Source organism: Colius striatus, chromosome 15 (assembly GCF_028858725.1).
Source record: "Colius striatus isolate bColStr4 chromosome 15, bColStr4.1.hap1, whole genome shotgun sequence".
NCBI lineage: Eukaryota > Metazoa > Chordata > Aves > Coliiformes > Coliidae > Colius > Colius striatus.
This window is the reverse complement of record NC_084773.1, coordinates 12681676-12706989: the sequence shown is the minus strand read 5'-3', so window position 1 is coordinate 12706989 and position 25314 is coordinate 12681676. Positions and strand designations below refer to the sequence as shown.

The 25314-nt window shown below is 56.6% G+C and overlaps 3 protein-coding genes across 11 annotated transcripts in view; 1 reads left to right on the top strand and 2 right to left on the bottom strand.

Moving 5' to 3' along the window:
- Nucleotides 1–4968, bottom strand: part of MTMR14 (myotubularin related protein 14) — a 29202-nt gene extending 24234 nt beyond the window's left edge. For 3 of the 5 annotated variants that reach the window (XM_062008050.1, XM_062008051.1, XM_062008052.1), the window contains exons 1-5: nt 4819–4968; nt 4603–4742; nt 2300–2408; nt 1224–1299; nt 484–544 (exon numbers count right to left, since the gene is read on the bottom strand). In XM_062008050.1, coding sequence (XP_061864034.1) covers nt 484–544; nt 1224–1299; nt 2300–2408; nt 4603–4742; nt 4819–4944 — 512 coding nt within the window. In that variant the 5' untranslated portion in view covers nt 4945–4968. Of the gene's footprint in view, nt 1–479; nt 545–1223; nt 1300–2299; nt 2409–3710; nt 3839–4602; nt 4743–4818 lie in introns of those variants that run through there. The other 2 variants (XM_062008053.1, XM_062008054.1) reach the window with 2 other exon arrangements.
- A 1549-nt stretch (nt 4969–6517) lies between these two features.
- On the top strand, nt 6518–17164 carry LHFPL4 (LHFPL tetraspan subfamily member 4). Of its 3 annotated transcripts, XM_062008254.1 has the most exons (5): nt 6518–6660; nt 6802–6928; nt 15010–15246; nt 15422–15438; nt 16020–17164. In XM_062008254.1, the coding sequence occupies exons 1-5, from the start codon at nt 6523–6525 to the stop codon at nt 16191–16193; spliced, it is 693 nt and encodes a 230-aa protein (XP_061864238.1). In that variant the 5' UTR covers nt 6518–6522; the 3' UTR covers nt 16194–17164. The 3 variants fall into 3 exon arrangements, with proteins under 3 accessions (XP_061864238.1, XP_061864237.1, XP_061864239.1); XM_062008253.1 differs by having other exon boundaries at nt 6518–6928; XM_062008255.1 differs by having other exon boundaries at nt 6518–6928; nt 15669–16113.
- A 1862-nt stretch (nt 17165–19026) lies between these two features.
- The window catches only part of SETD5 (SET domain containing 5), a 66427-nt gene continuing 60139 nt past the window's right edge, over nt 19027–25314 (bottom strand). For all 3 annotated transcript variants that reach the window (XM_062008121.1, XM_062008122.1, XM_062008123.1), the window contains 3 exons: nt 24074–24207; nt 20425–20498; nt 19027–20245 (listed from right to left, as the gene is read on the bottom strand). In XM_062008121.1, the coding sequence (XP_061864105.1) occupies nt 19646–20245; nt 20425–20498; nt 24074–24207 (808 nt within the window). In that variant the 3' untranslated portion in view covers nt 19027–19645. The remainder of the gene's footprint in view (nt 20246–20424; nt 20499–24073; nt 24208–25314) is intronic.

The window sequence follows — 25314 nt, the reverse complement described above, 5'->3', positions numbered from 1 at the left end:
ATACTGCCACAGTTCTTCCCTGAACTGCCTCTAGCCATCATCTGCATAGCACGAGCCTTGTCTCCACAGGTCAGAGTCAGACTCTGCAGTGAATTGATACCATAAACTCTGTGCTTTGGGTCCCTCCCCATACGTGTCTCTGCTCTGCAACAAGCACGTAAGATACAGAACAATCTCTCCAGCCTGGAGAGGTACTTTTTCATGAAGTAAACACATCTGTGTACTTCAAAAGATCTTTTTTTAAAGGCTCTATATATTCCTGTCTCTATCACCTCCTGGACAGAGATTATCAGGCTTCAGTTACACTGGGAATAGCCATCCATTAGCATTCAAGACTCTTTTTGAAAAGCAAACAAAGACTCTAAGCTTGATGATGGTCTCAATCTTGTACCCAAAGCCCAGCCCAGAAAAGAGTAGAACTGAGCTGAGCCAGTCAGCTTTGGACCAAACTCCCTTTTCTCCATCCCAGTGACACATACAAACCTAAGTGCAGAATCTTCCTCTGAAATGTCTTCTGCATCAGCCCAAGCATCATCAGAACCTCCTGCAAGGAAGGCATTAAGAACTGAAGCTTGTGCAAAACAACTCAATTCCCCATCTGACAAGACATGCATGCACTCAAAAAGGTCATGGTCTGGTACCATCTCTCCACATGTAAGTGCTCTCAACAGTTCCCACATTTTGTTTTCCCCAAAAGCTCACTTTCAAACACGGCCCACTCTTCCCTTGGCGTTGCAAAGGACCTAGGCAGGTCAAAGTCCTTACCAGAAGCCAGGAGGATACCCCAACACTTCTATACAGTGCTTTGTTAACCCAAGCTTTAGCTCCCACACTACAGATACCCGATATACTCCCTTGAAGAGTTTTCTCTAGAGCCCAGTATATTTCACCCTTAGCAGGATTTGATTCCCAACAATTAGCCAAGCAATAGCAAGTTCTTATTCTTTTTCTTCCATTATTCCCAGCGCTGATATTTGGGAATCAGTACCCTGAACCCTTTGGGCTGCCTTACTTCAGTCTCAAGTTATTTTGTCACTGCTTCTTATAAGCTCCGGGTCTCTGTCCTGTAGCACAGTGCTTGGAAACAGACACACCATTTCAGTCTTTGCTCCATCATGCAGGGACTGATACAAGCAGGCCCATGCCAGCATTCTGCCTCAGCTCTCAGTCCCAGCAGTGACCAGGCTTACCACACAGACACTGACAAATGGTACCTCACTCACCTGAGAAGATATAGTTGTAGCCAGTGCGCCCATAGAGCTCTCCCCAGCCAGCCAGTGTTGCTGATCTGCAAATATGCTGGAGGAAGATTTTGTTATTAACCACACAAACTTCAGGAGTCTTTCTCTTATCATGTCTTTGGCCTATTTGCTGCCATGTTACACAGAGATAGTTGGTAGCTACAGCCACTGCCTCTCAGCAGTGTGTCCTGCAACCCTGGTCCAGACTGAGTTCCCCAAACATCCCACCCTCCCAAGGGCCTTTACCTGTAGCTAGTTTTTAGATCCCACTTTCATCTCCAGTTCTCAAATTCACTAACACAGTCAATTCCTGTCAAGTTAGCAATGTCCATGCTCCATTAACACCCTGCTTGAGCCTTATTTCCACACTCCTATGGATAAGATTATAGATGGCCCCAGTATGACTCCGGGCAGCTCATCCCTATAGGACAAGGACAGCAGGTCGAGCTCACGATGGTTTCAAGTCAGGCTGGATTAAATTTGGCACAAGTATGACTTTGCTATTCATAAAGTGTTTCTAAATGGAACTAAGACAACTAAATGAGACTACTCCTACAGGGCTTTAATACAGTTTAAGTAATCCACACAAAAATGAATCTAATTTCATGTTCTTGCAGAGCCCCTTGCAGACAAGCCCACACATTCATAAGACCAGGCATGCAGTCTTGCATCCCCAGGGAACAGACAAGGCAAACTTCTCTTTAGAGAAAAGTTATTAAATGGCAGCTCATTGCTGAGAAGACTACGGGGCAAAAAGAGACAGTAAGCTGTCTTGCCCCTCTCAAACACCAAATATCTTTGGTCCTTTGGAAGGGACATTGGAGAAAATGTTGGCTCTGGTGCAATGCTCATGACGTGGCAGAGCTGATTTATGAGAGGTAGCCACAGATGATTTATGCAGCCCAGACAACAAATACTACCTACTACTACAGGCTGCCTGCTTGAGCCTAAGAACAGATTTTTACAGTGCTTGGAAAGGTGACAACTGACTAAAGACACGGCTGCACAGGCAGAGAGAAAGGTAATTTCTTAAGACAGATGAATCCACGAGGCTTTACCTTTCCCTTGTACAGAATGACTGGGCAAACAAATCGTCCTCTACACCTCGCCATCTTACTTCGGTTGATGAGGTCCTGCAGTTTGCCAACCTGCACAGTGCTCTCAAACCTAGTGGACAGAGACTCGGTTCAGTACACACACATCTTCAAAATCAGACCCCAAACCTGACTTAATATTTGTAAATGCAAGGGAAACATTTCCTATAAAAGCAAGGAACTGTTTTGGCAATTGTGTCTTTGAGACAGGCCTGACACACAGATGCTGCTCTTTAGGTGGCCATAACAGCACTGGAACCAAAATGTTCTTGTCACATTGTCTGATCATGTACCACTGGGCTTGGATTTTTTTATAGTGTAGACACACAACATCAGGTCAAACTAAAGACATGGACGGTGTTGGAGATCTGGATGTCACAGGTCCTCTAAGACAGCAAGTAAAGAACTGAGCAAATACCTCTGTTTCCATCACCTGCAGCATCTGCCCATTCCTGGGGACACACCAGAGATTCCCAAGCACAGGGCTGCCAGACACACTCTGCTACTTTCTGTGGCTCCTCATGAGCAGCACCTGACTAAGGAGCACAGAGGGCAAAAACACACACCAAACTCCTCCTGCACCCGCCTGGATTTCAGAGCACTGAGAGCAAACTTTGATGATGCAACATCCTTTCTTTCCCCAGCTGCCCAGACACAGAATAAACTGGATCAGGAAACTGATCTCAGTCAAAAATACCTATTTTTTGCTGGTTCCCTGCCTGGCTTCAGAAGCAGCTGTACCAGCAGAACCAACGGGGCAGCGCAGAGCTCACACTGCTTCCAGAAAACCTCGGTAGTCTCAGAGGTGGGAAGCACCCTGCACGCTTAGGGAGATGTAACCATCTGACTGAGAACATTACAAAGATGAAAGGCAGCCAGACACTCAGTCCTAGAAGGAGTGTCCCGTTCACTGGCAGAGGTTCTCATGTCCTGTAACACATGAAGTGCAGTGCTCTCCACTGCGTAGATACTCCAGAGGGTACAATGAGGAAACTAAGATCCAGATTCAACTAAGAATGACTGAGTGGCTTTTACAGAGATTACTACCCAGAAATGAGGAGGAGAGGGATGATAAAGGGTAATCAATTTCTGTGACCCTCTGGGACAGAGAACCAAGACTTGAGAAGAATCAGTATGTAAAATGTTAACTGCCACTGCTGGCAGAAGTCTCAGAAGAAAATAGGACACTGAATGTCAGTGTTTGGTTATTTTGAATCCTTGACAGAAAAACTCATCATCCTTTCCTCTTGCAAGAACAAGAAAAGCAGAAGCATTTGGTTTCTCTTCCCTAAAGACACTTCTACATTCACATTTTCAGACTTCAGCTTCCCTTTTCTGTTTTTCTGATGTAACCGTTAAACAAAACTTATCCCACCTGCTGCTTTTGTGGCCGCAGTCGCTGGCCCCTGTGCTCTGGAAAGTAGCTGGATGTGTGAGGGGAACTCAGTGACCTTTGGAACACAGTGCTCTTGTCATGGACACAGTCAGGGCTGCAAAATTGCGCTATGTTTTGTTGGAGGAGAAAAGAAATGAGAGGCTGCTGTCAGAGCTGCAGGGAGCAGCTAATGCTCAGCCTGAAGTGACATCAATGTGACTCTGAGCTTGCAGGTCAAAGTCCAGAATTGGGTTGGCTTGGACTGGCACTAAACTGCAAGGCAGCAGTTCTTGTGAGCTCACTGCAGCTCAGCACCCACTGACCCACGGACTGGGGCACACTACTTCTGTCCAGACTGTCTCATCTGTCCAGCCTGTCTCCCACACTGAGATGGCTTCCAGACCAAAACTTCTCTAACCAGATGCCATCCGGTAAGACCACAAGCACTTGATCCAGAGCACGAAGAGCATTGCACCTTCTTGCTCCCAGCCATGAGCTCTCTGAGTGTCTGGGCGAGCAGAGGCACAGCAATCATTAGGGCTCAATGCTGTGCTCAGCTCTACTCGAGGACAGCATGTTCGAGTTCCAGCCTAAGCTGAGCAGCTTTCGCCATAGAAGCCCAAGAGACTCGTTGAGGAGGAGTTCGGCGGAGCCCCGCGAGAGCTCGGCACAGGCAGGGAGGGTGCCCCGGGAGCGACGTGCCCAGCGCCTGACACCTCCGGCTATAATTAGCCGCAGCGCAGCCCGACGGGGCTTTCCCCGGCTGCCGGGAGCCCCGGAGCGGCAGCGGCTGTCAGCAGGCGCGGAAGCTCCCCGGGGCGCAAGGCGAAGCCGCCCCCGCCGGCTGTCGGCCGCACGGGACGGGGGTCGCGGGGGATGAAGGAGGCCTTACGGGTCGCGGCCGGCGTCGCGCTCCAGGAGGACGATGTGCCGCGGGTAGTGTGCGCAGACCTCGCCGTGCGCGTTGGGGATCACGCTGTAGCGGTAGTCGCGGCCGAAGAGCTCCAGGCATCGCCGCTCGATCCGCTCCACCTGCGCAGAACTCCCCGGTCAGCGCCCGCGGCACCGCCGCGCGGCCCCTCCCGGCCCCGGCCCCGGCCCGCCTCACCTTCGCGGCAGCGGCACCGCCGCCGTCCTTGGCGCGGTACTGCGCCCGGGAGAACTCCATCAGCAGCTCGGCCAGGGCGCGGTCCCCGGAGCCCGCCGGGGGGCAGCCGCGGGCCGCCGCCGCCATCCCCGCGCCGCTCACCGCCGCCGGCCCATGGCCCCGCCCTGCCCGCCGCTTCCGCCCGCCGCCGCCACTTCCGCCCGCCCGACCAATCGCCGCCGCGCGCGCGCCGCGCCCCTTCCGCCCGCTCGCCGCGTCATCGGGATGCGCCGCCGCCGAGCTCCGCGGCCGCCGGGCCCCGCGCCGGACACGGCCAGCGGCCCCGCTGAGCCCTCAGCGGGTAAGGGGCCGCCCGGCTCTCGGGGACAGTCCGCCGCGGGGCCCGGCCCAGGCACCGACAGCACCGGGGCTTTGCATACGGCAGCTCTAGGCCCGCAGAGAGCCGGGGCAGGCGCCGGCAGGCAGCGCTGATGCGCAGCCCTGGCGCGGTCGCTGCTCTTCGTAAAGGATCCCAAACAGATGTTGGTGCCAGAAGCACCCCCCGGGATGTGTCCGAGTCAGCCGCAGCGGCAGGTGCGAAGTGAACGGCAGCAGGGGCCCCGCAGCCGGCCATGCGCCAGTGCCAGCACGCAGGCACAGAGCCGGCTCTTACCGCGTGTAGCGGGTTTAACGCGCAGCACCGTTACACGGCCAGCGGCACACGGTGGTTGAATACAAAGGTGGTATTTTTTCCCATCTGTGTTTATATCTGTTTGGTAAATCAGCTGCGAACTTTGAACATAGAATCACAGAATGGTAGGGGCTGGAAGGAACCTCTGGAGACCATCCAGTCCAACCCCCTGCGCAAGCACAAGACAAGGAAGGGAATGAGTGTCTAATGAAAGCCGAGTTCAGCAACTGCTGCAGCGGACCCGGGGCGTCCTAACCGGGATGCGAGATGCTGGAACTGGTCCCGAGATGCTGTGGTCTCTGCGGGTGTTTTGGGGGCTGCGGGGTGGATGTTGCAGGGCACCAGCCAGCACACAGGTGCCTCAGGCCGACATCCTGTGACGCTCGGCCTGGCACCCGCGCACAGTTCGGCCCTGCCGCTGCCAAGGCCCGTGCAGCCACCCTGGCGGCAACTGACTTGCTCCGGTCCCACCGAGCCGGTGAGGGAGGGCTGAGCCTCCGCCGGGAGGATGACCGCCGTGTCTGAGGGCCGGCTGCTGCCGGCGTTTCGCCGGGGCAGGGCGCGGCTGAGCCGAGGCGGGCCGGGCCGAGCCGGAAGCTGCCGAGCGCGTTCGGGGCGCGGCTGGAACCCCCGCGGGCCCGAGCCCGTGGCGAGCCGAGCCGAGCGCGGCCGAGCCCGCGGCGGGCGGAGCCGAAGCCACTCGGGCGCCGCCGGGGCGCGCGCTCGGGCTCGGGCTCGGGCTCGGCTCCGCAGTGGCGAGAGGGGCGGGGGGGGGGGGCGGGGGGGGGGAGGGAGCGGGGGGCGCGCGCCCGCGCGCGGGGCGGGGGCGCGCGCGGGGCGCAGAGGCGGGCAGCCAAGATGGCGGCGCGGGTGGCGCAGGGGCCGTCAGCCCGCGGGCGCGCCTAGGCCGCGGCCCCCCACACCCCCCCACCCCCCCACCCCCCACCCCCCCTCCAGCCCGGCCGGGGCTTCCCCCCCCGGCCCCCCTCACCCCCCCCCTCCCCGCGCCGCCCGTCCGCCCGGCGGCCGGCAGGATGCTGCCCTCGCAGGAAGCCTCCAAGCTCTACCATGACAACTACGTGCGGAACTCGCGCGCCATCGGCGTCCTCTGGGCCATCTTCACCATCTGCTTCGCCATCATCAACGTGGTGGTCTTCATCCAGCCGTACTGGGTGGGCGACAGCGTCAACACGCCCAAACCCGGTTACTTCGGGCTGTTCCACTACTGCGTGGGCAGCGGGCTGGCGGGCCGCGAGCTGTCGTGCCGCGGCTCCTTCACCGACTTCAGCACCATCCCCTCGGGCGCCTTCCAGGCGGCGGCCTTCTTCGTGCTGCTGTCCATGGTGCTGACGCTGGGCTGCATCACCTGCTTCGCCCTCTTCTTCTTCTGCAACACCGCCACCGTCTACAAGATCTGCGCCTGGATGCAGCTGCTGGCAGGTACCCACCGGCGCCGGGCCCCGGCCCCCCGCCCGCCGCGAGCACGGGGGAAGGGCGTGCGGGGTGTTGCTGGGGTGGCGGCGGCGAGCGTGGGTAAATGGGTGTTGGCGGCTGGGGGAGCCCCAGGCAGGCGTAGCGGGGCCTCCCGGACGCAGGCAGCACCGGGGCTGGGCAGAGGAGCTGGGCTGGGTCCAAGCGCTGCGGGGCCGTGGGTTCAGGAGCTGGCCCCGGGGCTTTCCGGGACACCCGGGCCAGCCATTGGCACTGACAGCACCAGGAATGGGCACCCGTTCTGAGCACTGGCACTCGGGGCTCCCCGGGCGAGGTCTGAGAGCTGGATCCACCTCAGGGAACCCCAGAACAGGTACCGGTTCTGGGGCACCCGGACAGCCTGCAGCACCCCGGGACAGCTGGACTATACACTGGTCTTGGAGTGTAGAGACACCCTAGGCCAGGGACCAACCTCAGGACACCCAGTACACCCCAGATAGGACACTCCACAACAAGGACTGTCCCACAGAGACAAAGACCCAGCTGCAAGGATGCCTTAGGACACCCTGGACCTGGGACCAGACCCCTGGGGACTCAGTCCCCCCAGAGCACCCCACATCAGGGACTAGTCTCCCTGTCTACTCAGCCCCTGAGTAAGACCCCGAGCAAGCCCCCAGGGAATACTCACTTTAGGGAAACCCCAAGTGCCTGAAGTGATCCCATCACTGCTAGATCTCATGAATGGACCCCACCCACCCGGTAAAAGCACCTGTACACAGACAGAGCCTCCAGCTTCCCTTTAAAGCCTGTGCCCAGGCTCCGTCCCTCCAGCATCATGAAAGGCCATGAGGACAGACTGTCCCCAGCTCTCGGCATAGAGTCCCCATGCACAGCATTTCCCACTGATAGGCACCATCCATTTACCTCTATGTCTCCTCAGAAGCGGCCACAGGCTCAAGCCCACTCGTTGCCCCCCAAAAGTGGCCCTGGCTGTAGATCCTCCTTAGCTCCCTCCACAAAGGAAATGCCACCATAGATGTACCCCAACACCTTCATTGACTCACTTGTCAGAGAGTCACTGTACAATAACAAAAGTGCTCCCCAGAAGAAGACCTGATGTTTATGTTGGTAAGGATTCCAAGCATCCCCTTGTGCACACAACTCCAAGCTGTCCTCACAGCTTTTGGGACAAAGGCCCTGAGAACAGATGCTGAGCTTCCCCCAGTACCAGAACCCTTAAATTCCTCGTCTCTCCAATTTTACCACGTGTGGAAAGACATTGTGTTACTCCCCACTGCATGTAAAGTGTGACTAGTCCCAGAGCTTCCACCGTAAGGGCCCAGAGCCCCCCATGTTCCCAATGATTCCCCTATTCCTCAGTCATTGATGTGGGAGGATACAGCCCCCTCCCTGCCAGGGGCTTGCAGCTAGCCTGGCTCTTTCCCTTGCTACTGGCTTGGGCTGGAAAGCCTGCCCTCTTCTCACCCAGATAGGGAGCTGGAGCTGCCTTGGCTTATTGGGAAATTCCTTCATCTTTAATTTTCCCCGTCCCGAAGATTTACCGGTTTAAGGGAAGCTCAGAGCCCAAATCCTCCTGATTGTCAGCAGCTTAATCAGGGGCTTGGAGTGCCCAGGCAGTGCTGCTACTGCTGCACAGGGACCTGCACTGGAGGCAGCTCTGGGCTGCCCCACTCTCCTGTCCTGCCTTGGCTCAGGACACCCTCTCACCTCTGGGCACCCCTCAGCCTTGGGGCTTGTCACTGCTTATGCTTTGCACCTTATAGCTACACTTGTTTTGATCACAACTGCTCTTGTGCGAACTCAGGAAGCATGTGGCTTCCTGGAGCCACAGGCCAGCTGTCCTGGCTCTCCAGCTCAGGCTTGGCTTGGGGCTCTCCCAAAGCAGCACAGCTACATGGCCTTTCTACATTTGGGAAAGTCCAAGGTGGCAGTAAGAGCCCAGCCACCCACCCTGCCCTGAGAGGGAGCAGCACCAGAGGGCTTCTGTCCTGCAGGAGAGGCTGGTGTCACCCTCAGGGAGGACCAGGGTGTGGAGGTGATGAGTCCTGGCAAGAGGGAGCTTTGTCTGGGGGAGGGTGGGCAGGACTGAGCTTCCCCAGGCAGTCAAGTGTTACCTTGCACATAGAGAAGGAGCTGCCATGACCCGCGGAGAGGACCTCATAGGCCAAATCCCACGGGTAGGGCAGAGATGTGGCCTGCTGCAGGCTCTGGCATGGTGTGATGGCAAGCTTTGGAGAGTCACCCACCTAGGAGGCCAGAGGGTCATGCTAAAGCAGAGGGCTTGGAGGGGCAGACAAGGAAAAGATGTTCCTCCTGCCTGGGGGAGGTTTTATCTGAAGGAGGACTTCGCAGTAACAGCGAGGTTCAAAGTTTCATGGTTTCACTGGTGAAAAAAGGTGAATGGCAGAGAGATGGGGCAGAGGTGGGTCTGCCCTGTCCCTACAGAACACAGAGCTGCTGAATGAGGGCACAAACAGCTCTTCAGAGGAGAAAACTCAAGAGCAGGAGGATGGGGGGAGGAGGACCAGGAACTCCATATCTTTTCCAGAAGAAAAGTACCCAAACCACCACATTTAAATCATCAACGTCTAATTAGTGGACGACAATCAAGGAAGGGTTTAATTAGAGCTTCACAGAAAGCTCCAGCTCAAAAGCCACTGCCCCCATAGGAGGAAACTGGATCTAATTAAGAGGAAAGTCTCTGCTTTATCACAAATAGCAGCGTAGCCATCTGCCCTGCTCGAAATCCCCGTAACGCAAACCAGGAGATTTGGCTAAATCCTTCTGTTACAAAACCAGAAACGGGCCTTTAACACGAGCATGTCAACAGCTGTGTGACTGACAGCACCCTGATGCCACCCCAGCTCCCTCAGAAAGTCCCAGGGGATGGTGCTTGCTTGAAGAGAAGTGGGCTGCACGGGTGATCCCTCTGGTCCACCCACTGTGGAGGGCAGGTAGGGGAGCGAGGTGAAGGCAGCTGGGCTGGTTTTGTGGATGCCTTGGTTCCAGCAACCCCATAGCAGTCACCTGCTGGAACCAGGGCACAGGAACACACCACCAGCACCATCACCTGTTGAGGAGGTTGCCAGGAGCCCCAGAGTTGCCTCCAATGCCCCAACTCCCTGCTGTAACCTCAGACACGGTCACCCTGTGAGTTAATTCTGAGCTTCCAACAGTCATCCCTGTGTCTTTGGGGAGAGAGACCCCAGACCCTCTATGTGGCCCACAGCCACGTGCTCCCTGTGAGGGTGGTCACTGCCATCAGGTCTAGGGCTCTGTTTGCAGGGGAGCTTTGGCTTTGTACTTACGGTCTACTGAGGGTTAAAAGAGGCAGTGAGCTGAGCACACAGTCTCTCTTGCACGAGGCCATGTTTGAAGGTGTTTCTCCATGCTTCAGGTCTGGCAGCTTGTGTGGTTAGACCTCCCAGCTCCCCTCAGCCAGGCACGAGCACAGCACATGGACTGCCTTTCCACCCAGGCCATGGGGACAGGCTTTGCCTTTGTCATTGGCACTCTGGAGTTCATCGTGCCGTGCACAAGCACCTTGCCTCATGGAGGATGTGATTATCTGTGCCCATCTTATCCCTCCTCTCCTTGGGAGAAGCTCTTTGGAGCTACACTCACCCCTCAGGCCCTTCCCACCCCCCAGCATGTGGGTGAGGAGTGTTTAGGGAGGCCATTGCCAACTGCTGGGCTGAGCTGCATGGTGTGGATGTGGGATTGGGCTCGTCTCCTGCCTGGGACTCGCTGGAGGGGCAGCTCCCTTCAGAGGGAGTCTGAGGTTTAAAAGATTTTTGTGGATATAAAAGTCGTTCATTGAAATTCTTAATGACAAAATAAGAGACAGATACCACCACTGCAAACTTGGAATGTAACTGGGTGTAAGGTTGAAGTGGCCTCCAGCTCTTTCTCTGCCCAAGGAGAAATACTGATACTCTGTCCCAGGTGAGCCACTCCCCCCTGCCGGCCTTGCAGCAAAAAGAAGACATCACTGAGAAAGCCCTTTATATTTGCTGAATTACCAGCTTCTGTCCCTGCAAAAAGCATCCCTGCCTTCCCCTCTCCTTCCCTTGCCCCTGCTGTTGTGCAGAGGGACGGGAGCAGCACGCAGCAGAGGCCTCGTGGCAGCCCCAGGCTTCAGAAGGCCACGTAACCCCCTGGAGTAGCTGCTGAGGACCCGTGGGGAGGGGCTGAGCTGGGCCTTTCAGAGCCACTTGTGTCCTGGAGCTCACATCCCTCAACTGTTGTTCCAGATAAAGCAGCTGTCAGTTCTGATTCATGCAACCTTGTAACTCTATTCTGAATCCTGCTGTGTTTTTGGGCTCGGAAACAGCCCGTGGAGCAAAATGCCGTAAGGGAGCTCCCGTGTGTGTAATGGCCGGTGCGAGCTGTCCCGAGCATGCCACCTTCAGTTTTCATCTGGTTTTGAGGGATTTCTATTTTTAGCAGGTGGGGGAGGGCTGTGTTTGTGCCCTTTCCTTTCAGTGCTCAGCTCTTGGGAGGTTTCCTAGGGAGAAGGAGCCGCTCCAGACCCCAGTGTCACAGCCCAGCCCCCGTTACACTGGGGGCTGGGGATCCTTGGGGATCTCCAGCAGAGTGGCCCTGGAGGATGTGGCACTCAGAGCTCCCTCTCCTTCAGCACAAGGTAGATCCTGAGGAAGTCACTGAAATCCCCCCATGGCACAGACGGCAGCTCGCTGAGCCTGAGGGAGGCTGATCCGCTGCCCACAGGGCCCAGCGCCCTGCTGTCCCTCAGCCAGATTTGACAAAGCCCCTTGGGGACTCAGATGCTGCTGGTTTCACCCCAGTTCCCCCAACATGTTCCAGTTTTCAGTCCCTCGTGTGTCCCGTGGCAGTGAGATGCTCTGTGTGCCCATGACTGGGGGCAGACGACACCTGTCAGCTGCAGGGCACGTCCTTTGCCCCTTCCACCCATGGCAGGTGAGAGCAGGAACAGTCAGTCTCCACCCAAAGCCTGCTGAACTAGACAGCAGAAGTGATTAAAATAATCAGGTTGGAATCTTGCAGGCACAACTGCACGGGACTGAGGTGGCTCTGAGATAATTGAGGATCTCAGCAACCACACAGGTTACTCAGTCTAAACCAGCTACATGCACCTTCTACCAGGGATGGCATCTACCAGGAGGGACCTCTTCACCTCTTGGATAGAATCTCACTCTGCTGTCGCAGCCTGAGCCATAATATTGAGTTCCCTTCCATGCATTTCTTTTGTAGGCATATTAAAAGCCCTTGAGACACCCATTTCATTTCTCAGGGCCCCTGACAAGGGAGCACCCAGGAGTGGGAAGCCATGAACCAGCTGCAAAATGCTGGTTTCCCCCAGGCCAGAGCCCCAGCCTCAGCCTGTGGCAGCCCTGCACACCACAGCTGGCTTGTCCTCCCCCCCACATAGGCTCTGCCCTGGTGACCACTGAAGTGCTCAGTCTCAGATTTGTCTTTCCAACTGGGAAAACTCTGGAAGAAGGAGTTGGAGCCCAGGGCCTGGGGTAGGGATGGTGGCAGTGGGGTGTGCTGAAGAGCTTGCTGTCCTCAGTGCCACCAGCAGCACGCTCTCAGAGGAATGAGAAGTAAAAGCCAAATGAATGGGAGCTGGGTTATTTCCTCTTTACTAGCAGCGCTGTAGGAGTCATTGCTTGGTGTAGAAACAGGCTGCTTTAAACAACCCTCTCCAGGTTTTCCTGCAGGTCTGCAAGGGACCTGGAGGTGCAGGGAGGCAGGTGCTGGTGGAGGGGCTGCGGGCAGGGGGAAGAGTGGGCACAGCAGCCTGCCAGGGGGGCTGGGAAAAGGGCACCCAAGGCCTGTCAGCCATGGGGAGAGGGTCTCCCCCTTCCTGTCCTTGCTGTAGGCACTGGAAGGTGTTTCCAGGACATCAGGCAGCCTGGGACACACGGAAGGGGAATTGCTTGTGACAGAGCAGACAGGGGCTGGTGGGAAGGGGCCGTCCAACCTCAAGCAGAGGCATTCTCGTGCATGGGGTGGCTTGGGCACACTCTTTTGCCCTAGTAGTACATTTGGAGTTTAATTCTCTCTGGCAAACAGGGACTGTGAGATCTCAGGAGCTGCACTGTGAGCCAGGGCATGGGCTCCCCTTGCCCTCGTATCAAGGCAGAGTAAGCACACAGGGCCAGGGGGGAGCAGGGCCCACAAAGCCAGCCCCAGTGCTGGGTGTGTTTCCTGTGCCTTGAGCTGTGCTCTGCTTTTGCCTTAACCCCTGGCTCTTGTGTCCTCCATGAGTGCTGTAGCCCTCCAGCACATAAACCCCCTGCATCGCTGCCCTGTCCCACTGTGCTCAGAGCCTGCTGGTGTCCAGAGACACCCTCACACATGCACCTGCAGTGTTTGCAGAGCAGTGAGCTCCAGCCTCACCCAGGCAGCTGAATCCACCCAGAGCCCAAATAAACACTCAGAAGTGCAGAGGAAACACCAACACTGAGTCCAAAGGAAGTCCCAGGGGCTGCCAATCTGCCCCTTGAAGGACTGACTGTGGGCTGTACACTAAAGCTGGCCTCTCACCAGCCCTTTGCTGCTGCAGGTAACATTGGTGCCTGACTGGTTTTTTTTACTTACATTTGCCTTCTTCAGAGCTCATCCCCATTCTCTTCTGCATTGAGAGTGACCATCACCAAGGGCTGCTGCCTGCCCAGGCAGCCAGAGCACACACTGTGCCACTGACCATGGCTTCCTCCAGCCTCACCTGGCACTTGTGGCTCTTCTCCTCCTCACCGATTTTGGCAGAGCTGTTACAGCTGTGCCCATTTGTTACAGCTGTGCCCATTTGTTACAGCTGTGCCCATTTCCAGGCTGGGTCACCTCAGCCTGAGCAGGGCTGTGGGGGCAGAACCACCCCCTTGCTGGGGATGGTCACAGTGCACCTTGTCTCCTTTCACAGCTGCACTGCACCAGGGGCTCAATGGATCCTAAAAATCCTCTTGGCATCTCTGCTTTCCTGAGAAGAGTCCCCAGCACAGGCCTGCCCTCCAGCTTGCTAATAATTCAGGCCCTCAGTGGAATTAACTGCCATCTATCTTGAATGTCCTGATATGTTTCCTTCCAGAGGGATGGTTTGGGGTCTGTCCAGTCCCGGGAAGCTGTTGTGGGAGGCCCCGGGGCCAGGGTGGCAGCGGGACTGTGCACAGTGGTGTATCAGCTCGCAGAGCTCAGCATTGTCTGCCTGCAAAGAGGCTTTTATCAAGCAGGTTTGTAGGGTGGCTGGAGCAGGCAGGGCTCAGGCAGCAGCTGGTGAGTGCATTAGGTGCTGAGGGCGATGCCACAACGTGCCTGCCCCATCCTGGGGAGAGCAGCTGGTGCAGTGCACTGTGCTGTGTCCCGGGGCCATGCCCTGCACCAGCCACGTGCTACTTTCCCTGCTCCTGGGGTTTCCTTTCCACACTGGGAGCAGTTAAAAGCACAGGCCAACACCCTGGGAGCTGCCAGCCAGCCCACTGTTGCCCATGGCTGCTGTCCCTCCAGCCATAAGGGACAGGGAGGTACCTTACTCGTGTGGCTTCTTCCCTAACCCAGAACAAAACCACTGGCAGGGTGCCCCAGCTGCTTTCCAACATGGTTAACGTTTTTAGCCTTACCAGCTGATAAGGGGCTTGGAGTAGTTGCAGTAGTTGGAAGAAAATGTTGCCTCTTCACCTTGCCAGTCGTGGGTTTTGCCTCAGCGTTTCCCTTCCCGTTCATCCCGGCGCTCTCAGGCTGTGAGGTGGGGCCCATGACCATCCTGGCAGCAGCATCCTTGCCCACGGTGCCCACATGAGCTCTGGCCTCCATGCAGGGAGCCTGTGAGGATGAGGAAATCCCATGGGGAACCACAGGTCAAGAAACCAAGACCTTGAGGTCCGCTTTAGTGTGTGGGACAGGTTTGGGGCAGCCACGTGCGAGTGCAGTCCCTTGGGGCTGCCGGGGCAGCGGTGGCTTTCACCCACGGTGCTGCCTGGCCATCGTGGGGCCTCAGTGGGCTCCCCACCGGGCATGGGCTGTGCTTGTGCACTGCCCAGGGGGCTCAGCTGCCCCTCTGAGGCCTCCCCCTCGTCTCCCCTCAGCGCTCTGCCTGGTGCTGGGCTGCATGATCTTTCCTGATGGCTGGGATGCAGAAACCATCCGGGACATGTGCGGGGAGAAGACGGGGAAGTACTCCCTGGGCGACTGCTCCGTACGCTGGGCTTACATCCTGGCCATCATCGGCATCCTCAACGCCCTCATCCTCTCCTTCCTGGCCTTCGTCCTCGGCAACCGGCAGAACGACCTGCTGCACGAGGAGCTCAAGACAGAGAGCAAAGGTGAGAGCTGTGCCGCCGGGGGGTGCTGGGTGGGCACAGCCCGGGGGGCTCGGCCCCTCTGGCAGCCAGGAGAGGGTCCCGGGGGTGTAACTGCGGCGCCAGGCGGTCGGGGCAGGGTGGGAGCCGGCTGCCGAGCCCCCGCCGTGCCCTGACACCCTCTCTTCTGTTTCCACAGATTTTGTCGGCACCGCGGTAAGTCCTGTCGCCCTCCCCGGCCCTGCGGCCTGTCTGGGTGGGACTGTGCTGGGTGGCCACACCTGGGATGGCACGGCGGGGGGACCCCGGCTGTGTGGGGCGGGAGGGACGCGGGGAAGGGAGGCACCAGGGATGGGGACTGGCACACGTGCGGCACACGCTTGTGGCACAACGGCACCGTGAGGCCCGCCCAACAGCGGCCCTGCCCCCCTGTGCTCTCCCCGCAGAGGATATAAGGCCGAGCGCCCGCAGCAGGACCCTCCTCCCGCGGGCAGCAGCCTGGGCGCTCCCTCCCCGTCCCGCCCTCCGTCTGCTGCCGGCAGCCACGCAGCGTCCCGCGCCGGGGCCGTGCCGCCCGCCCGCCACGCCCGCAGCCGCCTCCATGTCCACGCCGGCACCGCCATCCCGCGCTCCCCGCCAGCTCCGCACCCCCGCGCCGCCCGCGGGCCGCTGCCGGGGCAGGACGTCCCAAACCCGCTTCCTCCGAGAACAGCGCCCAGCTGCGGTTTTGTTTCAAGGGAAAAAAAACCCACCCCCAAAACAGTCTCAGAGTTTTTAACAGGTTTCTACATCCCCAGGAGTCCCGACCCGCCGCGTCCCACCTGAGCGCGCCCAGCGCCGCGCCGGCTGCTCCGCGCCACGGCCCCCTCCCCGCTCCCGTTTTGTACAGCTCCGTGATCCCGTCTCCACGGCCGGGACCGGGCCCGACCCTTTTACGTGTAAATGAATATTCTCTAAACAGGGTAAAGTGACTCGAGCCCCCTCGCCCCCCACCCAGCCCCGGGAGGGCGGCCGCTGAATGTGCGCCCCGGTAAGTGGGAGCAGCTCACCACGCAAACCCCCCGGGCCCCTCCCTCAGCCGGCCGGGGCTGCTGCCAAACGCCTGCCCTCCCCATCCCCATACGGTGCTTTATCTCCACTGGTGACGGCAGGGGCGCTCGGCGTCCTGGCGTGTGCCCCGGCTGCGCCGCCGTGACGGCCCAGCGGCCTCCGGGCACGGCCCAGCCTCGGTCACCCACACGCAGGCCCCAGAGGCGGCACCGAAGCTGCGGGCACCCTCCCGGGCACGGGTGGCCCGGCCTGGCTGCGGCTCTGCTGCCCGGCCCCGGGTCTGGGGGCTCCCCCAGGCCCCGGCCGTGGGGGGCTCGGGTCGCTGCAGCCTGTGCAATGCAATAAAGTCCTCAGCACTGGCCGCATCTCAGTGCAAGTAGCCGGGGGCTGTTTGCAGGGCCCCCAGCTCCCCGGAGGGACAGGCCAGAGGCCCGCAGGGGCCATGGCAGGGCTGAGCCCCGGCCCTGGGCGAGGCCCGGGAGCGGGGCTGAGCCGGGCATAGGGACCAGAGCGGGACAACGGCCCCGGGCTGCTGCACGCGGAGGCTGCTGGGGGTCGGTGATGCAGCGCCCCGCAGGAGCCGTGGCCTGTGAGCCGGGGCAGGCAGCAGCAGGTAAGTCACACCCCGAGGCGCTGCGGGGCAGCAGAGGATGGAGCTGTGCCAAAACACCATCCGGGAGCCACAGTTCTGCGGGCCCTGTGTGTGCTGGCGCTGCCGCCCACGGCCATCGCAGCCGTGAGCCCGGCTGTGCCCGCGACCCTCTGGCAGCCACCCCTGTCCCCGGGCCTCTGAGGGCTGCTGCGGCCGAATTGGGAAAACAAACAAAGAAAATCAGTGGAGAAAAGAATACAGTAGCTGTAATATATCTGTATTTTAGTACAAAGTTTGATACAGTGTTTCACAAAACCTTATTGAAAATATAATTCAAATCAGATGAGCTCAGAGCCCTGTGGTGTGGGGAGGAGAGAGGGATGGGCCTGGGAGCCTTGTGGTGTGGGGAGGAGAGAGGGATGAGCCTGGGAGCCCTGTGGTGTGGGGAGGAGAGAGGGATGGGCCTGGGAGCCCTGTGGTGTGGGGAGGAGAGAGGGATGGGCCTGGGAGCCCTGTGGTGTGGGGAGGAGAGGGATGGGCCTGGGAGCCCTGTGGTGTGGGGAGGAGAGAGCGATGGGCCTGGGAGCCCTTTGGTATGGTGTGAGGACAAGAGAGGGATGGGCCTGGGAGCCCTGTGGTGTGGAGGGAGAGAGGGATGGGCCTGGGAGCCCTGTGGTGTGGGGAGGAGAGAGGGATGGGCCTGGGAGCCCTGTGGTGTGGGGAGGAGACAGCGATGGGCCTGGGAGCCCTGTGGTGTGGAGGGAGAGAGGGATGGGCCTGGAAGCCCTGTGGTGTGGAGGGAGAGAGCGATGGGCCTGGGAGCCCTGTGGTGTGGAGGGAGAGAGGGATGGGCCTGGGAGCCCTGTGGTGTGGGGAGGAGAGGAACAGCCCCTGGGAGCCCTGTGGTGTGGAGGGAGTGGGACAAGTGGGGTGAGCCCCCCAGCACTGCTACCAGCAAAAACAAGATGCCAAAGGATCCTGTGTGAGCACGGGCCATGGCACAGCTACGGCAGGTGGGTGGCAGGGCTGGGGGAGAAAAGGAGCGGGGGAGCCCCCCTGCCCTGCATGGGCTGGGATGGGAGGGGGCTCTGGACAGAGCAAGGTCCCAGGGGAAGGGTCTGTCCCACCCAGCAGTGAGGTCCCTCAACCCTCCCCTTCTGCCCATCCATGGTCCCCACGGAGTCACGGTGTGCCATGGGCTGGCGGCTCATGGGCTGACACCGGCTGGTGGGAACCTCCAGGAGACCTCACAGGGATCTCCCTGACACCAGACCCCAGCACTCACAGTGGTTAGGAAACATAAAGCAGCTTCCAAAAGCACCTTTCAAGTTAAGTATTTTTATTATCAAAATTATTACATCTCTTGTGAAAGTTCAAATGTTACAGCATGGTGTAAAAACTCCACTAGAGTAAGAAGCTACAGCCCCCACCTTTCCAAGAGCTTTCCAGGGTTCCTCCCTCCTGCCCCACTGCTGTGCCTGAAGGTGCAGGAGCCCCTGGCAGGGCCCCCACCTCCCCCCCACTCCGGTGCCCTCCCGCTGCCCCTGCGGGGCAGGGCAGAGCCCGCCTGCCCCGGAGGGGAGGCTGCACCCCCCGGGGCTAAGCTGAGTGAAGTTTACACCTATTTTATACAGTATACAGACACCCACGGGCGGGGTGACAAGTTCCATCCCAACACGCTCACAGCCAGGCTGTGTGAGAGAAAGTTACTCTTTGTTTCAATATTTTAAAAGTCTCCCCTAGGTTGAACAAACACCTGATTTCAATTGTGAATTAGAGAATCCTGTAACAGTCCTAAAAAAAAAACAAACCAAAGGAAGAAGACGACTGACTGTGCATCTGAAAAGACAGGGGAGACAGACTCACAGCATTATGTTATCCAAGAGAAAGGAGAAGTTCCACTGCAGCACCAGGGATGACACCTGTCGTATATTAGCTAACCTACTATGGTTATAACTGAATATAAAATTAGATAAATAAAAACACGCCCGAGATTACAGTAAACAAGTGAGAAAGAAGCTGGCGATCGTATGGAATTGGACAGACAGTGCGGCGTGTCCGGGCGGGCTCTGCAGCACCCCCCCCAGCCCGGCAGCCCCCCGCGCGCCGCAGCACCGCTTCGCTCACCAGACCCCCCTCCCCGGCCGGCCCCGGCCACGCTGGGCACCCCCCTGCCAACCCCCTCCCCGTGGGTAGTTCACATTTGCGGAGACTCTGTGGTCCTGGAAGAGCTCCGCGGGCAGCCGTGCCCCAGGCGCCGGGGGCGGGCGCTCGCCTGCTTGTGACTGGAATGATCGTCAGGGATGAAAGCCCTCCCCAGAACGCACTGAGAACCTGACCTACAAAGAGAGCCTTGGGATTGGAGTTCCACTTCCCCCCCAATGTTTCCTTTGAACTGCTTTCGTATTCAAAAAGTCATCTGTACTGCATGAGTGACTGTGGCCGTGGGCACGAGGCAGAGGCTGCACCACAGTCATTGCACTTCAACCATTTGCCGGGCTTTTTTGCCTTTTTTTGTGGTTGTTTGCTTTTCCTTGTGATGTACCCACGTGCCAGGGAACAGCTTTGCTACAGTCTCTGCCTCAGGGACATCTGCGTGCTCCTACACAGCCAGAGGCTAATACTGCTCACAAACCTCACCCCTGCGTCTCAGACCTCAGCCTCTGACCCCCGGCACCCTCCAGCATCGGGCGCGAGCTCCCAACACTGGCCCAGGAGCCACTTCCAGAGGCGACTGGAAGGAGCTATGGGCAGTTTTGTCCTCCCGGAGTCCAGGCAGCCCTAGGAAAGTCCTGTTTGAGTCTTTACTCCAGAACCTGGAAGCTGCTGAAGTCTGTACTGATGGCCAGCGCTCGCCCCACGGTGCGGGTAGTGTTGTGCATTGGAGATCACGGCGCCCCGGGAGCTCTGGTAGAGCGCGGCCTGCCCGGGGGCCGGCAGGCTCATAGTCCGCAAGTCTGACTGGAGCGACCGCGCGCTTTGGGGAGTGGAGGCAGAGCCCGAGGCGGCCGCGCAGGGCTGCGAGCCCGGCTCCGAGCACAGCGAGTCCGCGGCCGCCTGCTGTGCGGGGCTGCCAGCAGCAGGGCAGCTCTTCTTCAGGAGGCTGCTGCTGCTGCTGCCAGAGGGCTGCTGGCTGCTGAAATAGCCCGAATTCCCTGCGAACAGGGCAGAGGAGTCTGTGGAGACCGAGTGGGCGGGGCTGGAGTAGGAGGTGGAGGAGAGGGATGTTTCCGAGGAAGAGTGGGAGAGGCCGTGGGCTGTCCTCTGTGCTGCTGCCCGATAGCTGTACCCAGGAGAGGGGGTCAGGTGTCCTCTGTAGGGCGAGGAACTCTGCTGGAGAAGGGTCTGGGGCTCTGCCTGGGGGCTGTCAGACTGCAGGAGCTGAAGGAGGTGGAGGCAGAGGGGGAAAAGAAAAGGCATGTCAGACAGAGTTCCCGGTTTCCTACCTCCTCCTCATGCCAGAGGTATCTGGTGGAGCAGGACTGGGAATAACAGGCAGCCAAATGGTCCTGTTAAAAGCCTTATTTCAGAATGGGCTGGTAACGTACGAGAGGATTTACCTGGTAGCTGTATCGGGAAGGACTGTAAACTGCTGGTCCTTTGTGGGCTTCTGGAGTGTCTCCTTCTGCTGTGTCTGCAATGCACAGGCAAGATATTAAACCTCACCCTCGGGACCAAGGACACAGCGGTCCCCTCTCAAATGACATCTACACACCCCCCGGTTATGCTGCTGCCAAAAGCAGCTTCTCCAGCCATCGGTGTTCCAGAAGCTGAAGAACCCCAGGAAAAGGTGACTTAGAAAACCTTAACATGTATCAACCAGCCCCACGCAGTATCAACAGGGGCTTCCCTCACACCAGCTCTCTGCTTGAGCACAAAGCTCACGTGCCCTGGAGCAGCTGCCCTGAACGGCCACTCCCGTGGCACCACACAGACACGGCCTGGGCTCCCTCAGCTCCTCAGGAGGATACGAGGGGCAGAAGACAATTTTTCTAAGCACTCAGCCATTCTCCACTCAGCCTTGGTCAAGGGAATTTCACACTGCTTACAGCTACAGCTGGGGAGATAAAACTGTCTCTTCTCAGCAGGATCCTGCTGCAGGTTTTCCTCAGCAAGGGCCCGTGCCACCAGGGCCAGCAGCACCCTGCTGCCGTTTGGGCTCTGTCCTTCCCAAGTCAGCTGAGCTGCTCCAGAGTTACCCTCACACCTCAGAAATGCCTACACAGGCCAAGATGATGAAAATGCTGTGAGGTTTGCAGGGTACCTGGCACGCACTGATCCACCTTTGTTCTGGGAGAGGGTGAGAGGAATGAGCTGCTGCTTGGCAGAGCGAGCCCTTCCCAGCACCCACCTCCCACAGGGTGGGTGAGCTGCTTGCCTGAACCAGGACAGGCGAGTGCAAGTGGCCCAGACACTTTGCCACATGTGTGTTTCAGCTGCTACTGCTGCACCCAAGGGGTTCAGCTGGCTCTCATGCTTCCTGCAGGAGGGAGTGAAACTGCTGGCCTAAAAGATTTCACATCAGAGTTCTGTCACAGTCTAATGAGACAAGGCTGGTTATCTGCAGCATCTCAGGGGCTCTCAGCAGCCACGTTTGAAATGCCTGGTGGAACAGTGTTGGGATTAGTATGGAATTAATGTGACAGATGTGTCTCGGCCATGAAACAGGAGACGCTGCCGTCGTCTGCTCTGTACTTCTGCCAGACAGGTCTGGCTGTGCACCAGACGCCCTGGCACGAGCATCAGTGTCAGCAGTGCCTGTGGCTTTGCTGTGGTTCTCCTCTCCGTGTTACATCCCACAGAGATGTGGCTTAGCTAAACAGGAATCTGGGGAGAGCTGTCTGGTCTGCTGTCGAGGCTCAGAAGCCTTCTTGCTTGGGGCACAGAGACTGGGGTGTGGAGCTTCCCTCATATGTCCTGTGCCACCTTCCCCTTCCCAACACGGCACCTGAGGCTGCTGGCTGTGGGTGACATCCCAAGTACTGCACTGCAACAGGCAAAACTGGGAAGTTTGGGGCATGTTTTGTCAAACTGTCACACAGAGAAGAGGCTAACTGCTGTGATTAACAGAAGTCAAGCATGAGAATCAGAGGAACTCTACAGATTTGTGGAAGAAATTGCTTCTTAAAAGTCCAGGCACACCAACAGGGCTGCACAGTGTGCTGGCAGTGTCTGTTCACAGAAAAAGTCCTGGACAAGTTAAAGACTATTTAAAGACTCTACATTCCAAGGAGCAGATAAACCAGAACCTCCCTGCATTTGCTTTATGCAAACTTCAAGGCAACATTTCCTTCCCCCATTTGTTAATCCTTGCACAAAGAAGGACATAAAGAAGCCCAGTTTTCCTTGGCACTTCTGGTCTGTGGCAACCTAAAGCATCTATGAAGTGGCAGCTTTGACTGAGAGCAGCTGCAGCTCTCAGAGGTGTGGCATGAACACAAATTCCATCGCATTCCTACGTGCCCCATGAGCAAACCATCCAAGTTTGGGGTTTTTAGCTCCCTTCATATTATCCATTACAGCATCAGGTAAATATGTACATCTTCACAGCTCCTACAGGCGATACCAGGAACGGCAGGGACTCAGCCACTCATTTGTTTCACTAAGAAGCAGACCAGCAACTGGGGGAGGGAAGGTGGCTGGAAAAACCTGAACAAGCTACTGAAGAAACTGCCAGAGTGTGTAAAAGAAGAAAACATGTTTTGCTGTGCTAGGGTGAAAGGGACAAAAATACTTTTGTCAGCTACAGCACTGAGTTTTCACAACTTGGTGTAGGAGGGGTTTTGGGTAACAAGAACTAAGAATGGATCAATGCAGATGAGAGTTTAACTCCAGCCCAACTACAGTGGGCAAAAGGCCTGTGGCAAAAACCTGGATTTTCCTTACTCTTCTAACAAATAAACACCAAGAAAGCCACATCCACTGGTATGAGAGAGACAGGAAAAAGACTCCCAGTGGGGTCCCACGGAGCCATGCAATTTTTGCCAGGGCAGAGATTCCCTCTCCAGGCTAGATGAGGAAAAAGCATTGGAGAGAGATGTGCTTGGGGGTACAAAACCAGAAAACCCCCCAGTGAGAGGCCAGTTTTATCCTATTTGCAGTATGGTATTTGAAATCACTTCCTGAAAACTATTTTGAAAGTACCCTATCTGAGCATTTACCCTAAAATGCTCAGAAATTAGATGTCCCAAAGGCAAAAGGTGTTGTTGCTGCTAAATTACCCAAAGAGAGCTCTGTGCTAGCCTGGGTTAAAGGCTCCAGTCCTTCCATGTCTAAAATACCCCACGATGAGGCTCTGGCTTCCTGAGATTCAGATCCCTGCTGCAGATCATCAGCAAGCTGTAATCAGATCAGCCAGGAGTCTCTAACAACAGTCCCCAGCTCTGAGGCAACACACAGACCAAGTTGTTTTTATATGATGGTCCATCACTACACATCCACCCTGAGTGCAATGAGGGCACTGAGGGTACTGTCAAGGAAAACCAATCATGTCCAACAAAGACTGCAAAATAACTCCACAGCTGAGGCAATGATGAAGGGATCTGTCCATCTCTCAAAGTCACACCTTGCCTTTAGAGCACAGATGTATAAAAGAGAGGTATCATTTCAGCTCAAGTTACAGATACTGACCCTGCAATGCTACTTGGGGGGGAAAACACTGTATTCAGAGAAGAAAAGAACATCAACACAGAACTAAAGTCATCTGAGTGAGGAGGCATTTCACGAATCTCACAAATAAGGTAACTCGGGGAACCAAGTAAATTCCAATCGGGCTGAAGTGAGGCTTGGAAGCTAAATTAGCTCTCAGCACTGCCTAAAGCCTACCCCTGCACTTCAGGGGGATAATACATTTATCTGAATGCTCAGCCAACTAGAAGTACTAAATGATAGCACTTTCATTGCCAGTATGTAAAGGCAATTGAGGCAATGCTGCTTAACCCATCTGTCCAAGGACAAAGAAGCTGTCCCTGCCAGAGCTAAGATGCAGCAGGTAGTCTTGAATCCAAATCCTGGAGAAACTCGCTCTTCCAGGTCTAACAAAGAGGAACATATAGGCTGAAGCAATATCTGAATAACAATAAAGTATGGAAAGCTCTTACAAGCACTGATAACATTAAAGCTGAAGGTCCAACCAGCTTCAGAGACAGGTTTACAAGGTTATCTGAGCATCTGCCACCAAGCAAGAGTTCAGAAGTTTCAGCTTCCTACCTGTATCTCTCTCAACAGCACTGTCACACGTAGGGGAGGATTCGGTTCTCTGGGATACCTTTGCACCACTTCGCAGCACCTTCTCAAGTATGCCTCGGCCCTCTCGAAGCCTCTCCACAGACGTTGGGACCATCCTGCAACACAAACCCAGGGAGAGAGCTCAGGATGGCAACCAGGCAGCTGAGAGCGAGGTGACCAACGCACGGCGGGGCTCTGGGGCCCCTGGTGGAGTCACAAGGCAGGTTTGTCTTTAAAGTCTCTGCTTAACCTCACCGGTACGCTGTCAGCGCAAACACAAGCCCCTGCTGTAGAAGGGAGAGATCAGACACCACTGAGCTCTCCAGACAGATGAGGAATCAACTTCTGAGCCACTTTTGCAATCTAAATAACCTCCTGTGGGACTTCAGACTGCCAGCCACTGGCTACCATGACAGCACTGCCCTCAGAAAAACAGTGTGTTTACTCCTGCCAGAAACGTGGCATAAATATCCACTTCAGTAGATCACCTGATCACGGGACACCTTCTCCCAGAAAAAATGCTGAGAGATTCAACAGTACTTGGAAAATCTTGGTATTGTTTTAAGATCAGATGCAGTTATTTTGCACTGATTATTTTTATCTAGACTAAAATAAATCAGCAAACCCAACACACCTTTATGATGACACAGTGCTGAGACAGTACAGTCAGGTAGCGTAGTGTTCCTGGAGCAGAGCTGGCTTGGCCACTTTGCACAGTGGTGCTACTTTGTCCCATTTATTTTGCAATGTGAAAGCTCTCTGCTCAAGTTTGTTCCTAGATCTTGTTGCATTTGTATATTGTAAGTGTCTGGTCTGAGGGTGAACAAAGAGCTGCAGTGGCTTTCCCAAAGCCAATCTGCAGAAGGAAAAAAAGAGCCACAGACAAACTCCAGACCCCTGGGTCAATATTCAATTTACCATGCACAGGAGTATCCAAATCTCCTTAGAAACAGCATTTTAACCTTGCCCAGGGACTCACAACGCCTTCACCCTACATGCTGAAGAACGTGAGCCTTAAAGATGCCTGAGCTTCAATACTGAGTATATTAAATGCACTGCACACCCTGACAGCATGCAGCTTACCACCACAGTCACACATCTGTTTCTTTTTAAAGATATATTGAAAACTGTGCTTTCCATTAGATTGATTGGTTTATTTTTAAATAAATAGCCCAGACATTGAAGTTCACCCCTCACTGAAGCAGAAAGGAGAAGGGGCCAGA

Coding starts and splice junctions, on each gene's coding strand:
- LHFPL4 (XM_062008253.1), top strand. CDS start 6,523: ATGCTGCCCTCGCAGGAAGCCTCCAAGCTCTACCATGACAACTACGTG. Junction 6,929..15,009: donor CTGGATGCAGCTGCTGGCAG/GTACCCACCGGC, acceptor GTCTCCCCTCAG/CGCTCTGCCTGGTGCTGGGC.